Source organism: Phyllopteryx taeniolatus, chromosome 22, assembly GCF_024500385.1.
Source record: "Phyllopteryx taeniolatus isolate TA_2022b chromosome 22, UOR_Ptae_1.2, whole genome shotgun sequence".
NCBI lineage: Eukaryota > Metazoa > Chordata > Actinopteri > Syngnathiformes > Syngnathidae > Phyllopteryx > Phyllopteryx taeniolatus.
Genome location: NC_084523.1, coordinates 288687 through 298041, shown reverse-complemented (window position 1 = coordinate 298041; position 9355 = coordinate 288687). Strand labels below are relative to the sequence as shown.

Here is a 9355-nt window from a genome sequence, read left to right as displayed (position 1 = left end):
ATCACTACTTCCAGGGACTAAATGTTGGTCTATGAAAATGTTTTATTTTGGTGGTGTCATGGGCGCTCTTACGTTGAAGGAGACGACAGGAAATGTTCGCTAAATAAAGGAATTGTTGTTCCGGTCAAAGTAAACGATGGTCCAGTAAGAGCTAGCGTAGTCTCGTTTTTCTTCTGCGAAAAATGCGAGTTATGCGGTATTCTGCCCTTAAAATTATAGACCCAACACTAAATTATCATTTAAATCTTCTTGTCTGGATAAATTCGCGTCGGTGGTGCAAGTTGAAGCTTTCTCGGCCTTGCTAGCTTAGCTCGCTAGCCGCGAACAAAGAGACGCGTTTGTTCGGAACACATCGCAAAGTGTTGTGGCTATCGTGTGAAAATGTGTGCAAGGACGACAGCAAAGTACAAGAAGGAACATTTTGAAAAGAATGAAGAGAACGAGCGACATCGTCAACTCGTCAACAAGCAGCCTCGTGTTGTGTTACACAGAGCAGGTTTGGACTCTTCTTACTCTCACTTGTTGAGTTGCTAATGTATTGTTAAATATTCCCGTGTTTCTTCTTTATTGGAATCTTCATCACTATTATGCCACAGTGACGCCCAAACGAAGCGTTGATGATTTTTTTGGGTACTAAACGAGAACAATGCTCCCATCCGCCAGTGGCTGAGCTAGACATTTATCCTTGGGGTGGCCAAGGCTATTTCAGGTGGTCCCAGACTATGACAATGAATTTGTTTCTCGACCAATGAATTGCAATCCGAGTCTCTAAATGTTGCAATGTACATACTAAGCACACAGAAGATGAGGTTTGTGTGCATAAATGAAAGTTTATTAACAATGTTTACAACACAATGTACACAAAAAAACACAACTTCAACACTTGCAACAATTTTTCAATAGTCACAGAGAAACCCGCTCACACAGTTATCCACTCTCACACAATTACCCACTCACTCCCTCTCTGTCCACCTTACCGTTACCTGACTTGCTTCTCTTTAAAAAGAAGTTATTGTCTTGTCCCCCTGTCTTTTCATGTGTCAACAGACCCTATGGAAAAAAAATAGGCCAGTTTTGTTACATTTAGCATCACTTACAATTGCACAATGTCAACAAAACCCCACTTCAAGCCTAAAAAAAATGTCAGGGGAACTAGATCCCTGGAGTTTGATATTCAAACTTTCAGCTACTCAGTGGTTCCCAACTGGCTTTGCCTCTGGACCCAAAATTTAACTTAGTCATCAAGTCGCAACCCACATTTTTGACATTCTTTAGCAACTCAAATTTACCCCCCCCCCTCCCAAAAAAAAATAGCCCAGCAATACGAAAGCCTTTATGCACTGTTGAAAACAGTTGATATATATGAAACATGTACGACCATGACAAATATGAAATAAAAAGGCACACTTTTTATGAAGTAAATAAAAAGGCAGACTTCTTGAATCAAATAATAATATAAAACAGACAAAATACTTAAATAAAAGGCAGAATTCACTTGAATTACAGGTAGGCTATACCTATTTTAAACACGCTAAACTGGTGATACTGGTGAAATTACAGAAATCTGACTCTAAAATATAAAGGCAGAATTAAATTACAGTATTTATGCTTTTTAAACAAGTTACACTTGTGAAGCTCATTAATTAACAGCACTTTTGCGATGCCCCCAACTCCTGAAGTTTTCTTTGAAAGCACTCCACTAGTTTGTCTTAAGTGTTTTTAGCTAGCCTGTTGTGCAGTACATTATGCATGAAATAAGGTCTGCATAGAAGAGAAACAAATGCAACAGCAACGCCTTTGACACTGTAGCGGGGTCCGTTTTAAAGCTTTTAAACAAACATCAGTATAACAACAGTTTCGAGACATAAAGAGCAAAACGTGAAGGATAATCCCCCACCCTCCTTCACGTTCTATTTCATTTAAGCCAAGTGAGCATGAAACAGATAGCTGGCCGATTGTCTGCTCGTATCATTCCTCTAAAATCATTGGAGAAACACGTAAATATGAGCAGCAACCCCAATTAAATGTACACGTTAATGTGGAGTGGCTGTTGGAAGCTGACACTGGTCATCTGGTGACACCATGAGATGTGACTTGTCCATGTCCCCGTGTTTGTGTGTGCCAGCGGGCGAGAGCGACTCGCACACAGCAAAGGCTGCTTTTTTGAAACACTGCATGCTTCCAACACCCCTCACAGCATGATGCTGCTACCACAATATTTCACTGTTCACTGGACAGGTGATGAGCAGTGGCTGTTTTTTTCCACTCATATACCGCTTACAATTAAGTCCAAAAAGTTCTATCTTGGTCTCTGTCAGGGTTAATCTGTAAACCTACAGATATTCTCAATTTAGCATGACGAGACGAGAGACAAAACACAACCTGAGTCAGGACTTATCTTTTGCGGCAAAAGGAGAAGCAGTCGCTCTCTCAGAGAGCTGGAATCTTCTAACATCAGCCTCCCCTGTGCCCTTTTTATTAAGCTTGAGGAGGTGGTATCACATTTCATGACCTTTTAAGGATGTGGTCAGTGCCTGGAGGTGTGGGGGTTTATTGCCTTGTGGAATGTGCATTGTAGTACTTTTCCAAACTGCTCTTGTTTCCAGTGAACAAGGGTGCTATCATCTTAATGCAGTTAGAGCAACACTGCATTTTTATGCCATAATATATACAATTTTCCCATCAGTCTCTTCAGACCAGAGAATCTTATTTCTCAACATCTTGGAGTCTTTACCTCTCTCACCAAGGCTCTTCTTCCCCGATTGCTCAGTTTGGCTGGACGGCGAGCTCTAGGAAGCGTTCTGGTCCTCCCAAACGTCTTCCATTTAAAGATTATGGAGTGTGTTCTTAGAAACATTAAGTGCAGCAGAATATATATTTTTTTGTAACCTTGACCAGATCTGTGCCTTGCCACAATTCTGTCTCTGAGCTCCTCAGGCAGTTCCTTTGACCTCATGATTCCCATTTGCTCTGACATGCACTGTGAGCTGTAAGGTCTTATAAACAAGTGTGTGACTTTCCTAATCAAGTCCAATCAGTGTAATCAAACACAGCTGGACTCATAAGGTGTAGAACCATTTCAAGGATGATCAGAAAAAATGGACAATAACCGAGTTAAATATGAGTGTCCCAGCAAAGGGTGTGAATACTTATGGCTGTGTGATATTTGTTTTTCTTTTTTAATAAATCTGCAAAAAAATCTACACTTTTTTTTCTGTCAATATGAGGTGCTTGAATGATTTTAGCAAATTGGTGCAATTTAACAAATAATGTCATTTCCTTTGGTTTCATCTGCTCAGTTTATCCCCGATATTGGCCCGATTAGCTATCGCAGCCGATTTCCTAGATCGGCCCAACATATTTTGTCAGGAACGGCAAAACGTCTTGTAGTGTGACATAATCCACGACCAACGATTTGGCCCTACGATAGTCCTACGACGGCAAAATGAAAAGTATAGCATGTTTGATTTTGTTGTTGTTTTTGTTAGGGGGGGTGTCTTTCGTGGAATGTGACATAACATCGACAACGCAGCTTTACGTCGACCAATAGGATTGTGTATTGTGACTGGCACATTGTCGTCGTCGTCGTCAACATTTATTCATGCGCACAAACTATGTTTACCGAAGCTTTAGAGCATGATTCGACAGAACGCTGGCATGTTTTTGTACTGCCGTGAGTGGTAGCACTAGCTTGCTTGGCTGCATAACGTAGTAAACTCTTGTAGTCTGATCCAGGCATTGCATGTTGTCTGTCCCACAACGCCGACATGTTTGGTTGGTGATCAGATATTTACAGTACTATGTATAAAGACACGCGACAAGGCTAAAAAATGAACTAGCTTTGGATTCAAATATACTGTACATGACAGCGACGTGGCGTATATGTCTTTTGTGGAGACGATCAATGAAGTCATTGATCGGCTCCGCGAATTATGACATTAAAACCGATCTGCGTAAAATGCTAATTATCAGCCGATACCGATCAGGCCAATCTGATCGGTGTAAAGTCTATTTAGATCGTCACTTATTGGTGGTACTCTCCATGAAACTTGCTAAATACTCTCTCCAAATCTCTATCTCCTCACAACTCAATTGTGAAGCATAATGATGCATCTTACATGGCTAGTATGGCGCCAAACCACTCATCTGTCAAGTTGTCACTGGCTCAGAATGCGTTGAAACCCCATGAGCCAATGACACAGATGGAAAGACTATAAGCCAATGAAAAGCTTCAAAACATTTTTAAGGGATGAAGTGCGAAGCGAAACACCGATCATTGGTCACGTGACACTGGTGTTTTGATACAAGCTCCGACACAGCATTTTGAATCGCTCCGCTTCAAGAAGAGCGATACAAGCTCCAAAGCCTCGGTGTCATTTGCCCATCACTACCAGTCGGGCACCATGCCGCCAAGTTATATTGTATACATTATTTTGGCATGAAAATATATTTAAAAAATGGAATATGTCTTGCCACGTAACAGAAAATTGGCAGCTGCCATGGCTGCTGAAATTATCTTGACAAGAGGGTACTGCCACAGAAAAACATTACCCAAAAAATTACAAATGCCAAACCAGGAGTATATTCAGGGGTCCACTGTATGACCATTGTTATACTCACACTTTTTCACATTTTATTGTTGTTGTTGACCTGCCCAATTTTATTATTTCCAATATATCAAACTCATCTGGCTCTCATAATAACCTTAAATATAAACCATAATACACAACATTAAAGTCACAACATGAGAATTGACTTGACCAAAGCATGTGTGTTTGTATTCTTGTGTCCTGCAGACATCAGTGAGGATCTTCGTCCTGAAAAGCAGGAGCCAGAGCCCACTCGCATTAAAGAGGAAGTGGAGAACAAAGAGGTCCCCCATATCAAAGAGGAAGAGGTATTGGAGCCCGTTTCCATTAAAAAAGAGGAGGAAGAAGAGCACCCTCACATCAAACAGGAAGAGGAGGAGGTAATCACCAAGTTTCTATTGACTGATAACGCTTTGAAGAGAGAAAATGAAGGACAAAGTGAGGAGAGCAGAAGAGGAGCGGAGCCTCCAAGCAGCAACAGCAGCTCAAGTCAACACATGACAACAGAAGGTGATGGAGACCACTGTGGAGGATCACAAGCAGACGGCCTCTTCGCTCCATTATCAGATAGTGACGACTCAACGTCACCCTCTCCTCACATTGATGATGATGATAAACAGTCTGAAGGTGATATGACATGTCGCACTGACAACAAACGATGGAAATGTTCTCAGTGTGGGAAAACATTTGCTTGTAAGAAGACTTTGAAACACCACATGAGAACACACACTGGTGAGAAACCTTTTTCCTGCTCAGTTTGTAGTAAAAGATTCACTCAGAAGCGATATTTAAAAAGACACACAAGAATGCACACTGGTGAGAAACCTTTTTCCTGCTCAGTTTGCAGTAAAAGATTCATTCAGCAGGGACATTTAAAAAGACACACGAGAACCCACACTGGAGAGAAACCTTTTTCCTGCTCAGTTTGTGGTCAAAGATACTCTGATCAGGGACAATTAAAAAGTCACACAAGAATCCACACTGGTGAGAAACCTTATGCCTGCTCAGTTTGTGGTCGAAGGTTCTCCCAAAATGGACACCTTAAAAGCCATATAAGAACCCACACTGGTGAGAAACCTTTTTCCTGCTCAGTTTGTTGTAAAAGATTTGCTCAGAAGCGACATTTAAAAATCCACACAAGAACCCACACTGGTGAGAAACCTTTTTCCTGCTCAGTTTGCAGTGAAAGATTCACTCTGAAGGGACATCTAAAAATACACACAACAACGCACATTGGAAAGAAACCTTTTTCGTGCTTGGATTGTGGCCAAAGATTCTCACAGAAGGGAGACTTAAAAATACACAGAAGAATGCACACTGGAGAGAAACCTTATTCCTGCTCAGACTGGGATGAAATGGTCTAATATAAGGAACAATTAAAAATACACACAAGAAAGCACGTTGGTGAGAAACTTTTTTCCTGCTCAGTTTGCAGTAAAAGATTCACTCAAAAGCAACACTTAAAAATACACAAAAGAATGCACACAGGAGAGAAACCCTTTTCCTGCTCAGTTTGTGGTCAATGATTCTCTCGTAAGGCACACAAGTGTGTTAGTGAGAATAGCAGTGATCAATAAGCTTCCAATGAAAATGTAAATGTTGACTATCAAAACTAATTACTATCTTACTGACTTACAACAATACATGCGTGTACTCAGTGTCCCATCTTCTATTTTATCCATCTTCTTGTTGTCCATATATTTTCTAAAAAGCTCCTGTGGGGAAGTGTTGAGATTTAGCACTGGTGCCAAAATACTTGAAAGGAACTAGTTACTGATGAGACGATCGGGACTTATTCTGTAGTTCTGGACTTACAAATGTTGTTTGCAGAAAAGAAGCCCTCCAAAATAGCTTCAGTTGTGATGATAGGCTCGTTTTCTGATGAAATATATATTTTTCAGCCAGATTTTGGCCCTCCCACCTTTTGGACAGTCAGCCTGTTACACGTAGCGATCAGGATCCGGTTACCTTTCCTCACTCCTCTCTGTGGTATAATTTTTGCCCATATTGAAAGTCTGGGTGTTGTTTTCTAGACAATAAGTTAAAATCGTGGAAGTAAAATATGTTTCAAGGCTTGTTTAAAAAAATAATAAATAATTGACCGTTGGAATGCCTCCTTGAGGAAAGAAGACAGCCACCGTCCTCCCACATGAATTCTTGGAGATTCATTTCCTCATTTGTCAGCTCACTTTTGAATTGTGAGCCCCAAACATGTCTTGAAGATTTCCCAGTAGAGTTCTTGTAGATCACAAAGGCGTTTCTATAGGTGGAATTGTGAGAAGGACATGGACTTGGGCTGGCTGTCAGAACATCGGGTGACCCATGACGAGGCTCTCCCTGCCCAACGCGTTAGGTCGCTTCATGTTCAGAAACTGCGGCTGATCTTATCTGATCCATTAAATCTAAAATATTGGGCCGATTGTTTTCAGAGGTTGAAGCTGCCATGAGTGTATATGTATATGTATATATATATATAAAAAGCATAAATTTTGGTGATTGTTGACAGTTTTGGGACATGAAACCACCTTTCTTGGGTTCTTACATGAGGTTTGCAAGGTTAGGTTAATTTTGTTGAGCAAAAAATACATAAAATAAACTTCTTAGTAAAATATGGACCATTAAGAGCCATACACCCTTCAAGCAATGCATGCGTTTTTGGCGTTTTAGTGATGTCGATATCAGGTAAGTGAAGGTTGATTGAACTAGACTAAAGAAACTTTGACTTTTGGTGGTAAAGTGTAAATGTGATCCATAATAAAATACACCTCTTGAAACAGTAAGTGACTCAGTTTGTATATCAAATCCATTTTCATCATTGAAAAAAATTGAAATGCCTTTAACATTGGAAGCCCTCTAAAAACAAAATACTTGCAACTTAAAGCAAAAAAAAAAAAAAAGTGCCAAGTGACAAGGCCTAAGTGGAAATACTACTAAGCTGGGGCACTGGCAAGTCAAGGTAGCGCTGACTTTGGCTCTTGGACGGGCTCCACCCGCTCTTCCCCTGAGATGGTGGGCTCCTCAGGAAGCTGCCACACCGAGATGCAGTTGGTGAGGATGCTCTCAGTGGTGCAGCGGTTGAAGTTCACCAATATCTAGGAGACAGATGGGCAGATCAGTCTAGTCAGGAAGAAGAGGCTCTGGCGGGGCTTCTTGACCTGGGTTGAGGTGTTGACGGTCCAAGAGAGGTCTTCGGAGATCTGGACACCCTTGACGGGGAAGAGCCCGAATTCACTTCTCTTCTAATTCTGAAGGCTAATCCCCATATGGCTGTGTGATTCCCTCCGCAATTACATTTCGGTTAATTTTCTCTTCTACTACGTTGTATGTATTCGTGATCCTCCCCGCGCCTTGCATCTTCCCTTTGCACGTGTTGCTATGTGACACAATCTCTGATTAAAATCTGCCGTGAAGAGAGGTTGGCAACGAGCACAGCCAATTTCAGGAAAAGTGGGAGACAGAATTTTTTTTGGTTGAGCACAGGGGCACCCAGACGTGTCTTATATGCACAGAAAAAGTTTTAGTTCTCAAGAAATAAAGCATCAAACGTCATTATTAGTCAACTATGCTATATACCAGGAAGATGAGAGAGCAGACGAGGCGGGTCATGTACAAAAGGTGCATACGCACAAAAATGTTGCGTTTTCACAGCAAAGTTCAGATGTATCAAGGGTGAAATGAGCGTGGAAATGTGCGGTGCCACACGCCAACTGTATGGCTGGCGTACGCACGTTTCTGCAGCTTTTGGTGCTTTGGCGACACTTCGATCAAAGTCAGTCACATGTGCTCCCACCACCCCAGAGAGAGCAATGTCACCTATGATTGCAGCGATTCTCTCCTCGAACGGGGCAAGGCCCTCGGCGCTGGTTCTTCCGCCTGTTTTGTCCGCACTTTGGCGGTGGGCAGCTGTCCTCCGCTTCACATCCACCTTAATGTCTGACCACTTCTTTTTTAGTTCAGCGTGTGTGCAATGTTCTGACCTCACAGCATTGACAGCCGCACACACGCTGTCCCATTCACACCTCATTCGCTTGTTAACAGCGTGCTAAAAGTGGATTTTCTTGCGCACCTCCACTTCATTGAGCAACTTCACATTCAGAAAAAATATTTTTCTTCATTACCTTGCTTATTTTCCTGATCATGCAGACATCGGGATCTCAGGTGCAGGGGTTATTTAAATATAATTTGCATATTTAAATATGGGCGTGGCCAGGGAGGGGTTGGAATTTTTTACATTTTTGCATATTTATTGGAAAAGAAAAACTGAAATTTCACACAGCCATAGGTATTCAGACCCTTTGCTCAGGATTTAGTAGAAGCACCCTAAATGGGAGAACTTGCACAATTGGTGGCTGACTAAAACAAACAATTTAAAAAAAAATTCTGTCAGTATGGGTTGCTGTGTGTACATTAATGAGGGAAAAAAATGAACTTACTCGATTTTAGAAAATGGCTACAATATAACAAAGAGTGAAAATTTTAATGGGGTCTGAATACTTTCCATACCCACTGTGTGTATGTTTGTGTGTGTGTATATATATATATATATATATATATATATTATTCCTTCATCTTCCGTTCCGTTTATCCTCACTAGGGTCGCGGCGTGCTGGAGCCTAACACACACACACGTGTGGAAAAGGTTTCTAAAGCTTTGGGACTCCAGAGAACCACAGTGACAGTTGTTATCCACAAATGGCGAAAGCAAAGAACAATGGTAAACCGTCCCAGGAGTGGCCGACCGAACAAAATTACACCTTGAATGCAGC

The 9355-nt window shown here is 41.4% G+C and overlaps 1 protein-coding gene across 1 annotated transcript; it reads left to right on the top strand.

Moving 5' to 3' along the window:
• Positions 1-55: 55 nt before the first annotated feature.
• On the top strand, positions 56-7365 carry LOC133472155 (zinc finger protein OZF-like). The gene is made up of 2 exons (XM_061762588.1): positions 56-496; positions 4797-7365. The coding sequence occupies exons 1-2, from the start codon at positions 382-384 to the stop codon at positions 5951-5953; spliced, it is 1272 nt and encodes a 423-aa protein (XP_061618572.1). The 5' UTR covers positions 56-381; the 3' UTR covers positions 5954-7365.
• The last annotated feature ends 1990 nt before the right edge of the window (positions 7366-9355 follow it).

Excerpts from the sequence above, each read along its gene's own strand:
- LOC133472155 (XM_061762588.1), top strand. The coding sequence starts at position 382 with ATGTGTGCAAGGACGACAGCAAAGTACAAGAAGGAACATTTTGAAAAG. Across the intron at positions 497-4,796 it reads TGTTGTGTTACACAGAGCAG|ACATCAGTGAGGATCTTCGT; the intron begins GTTTGGACTCTT and ends TGTGTCCTGCAG.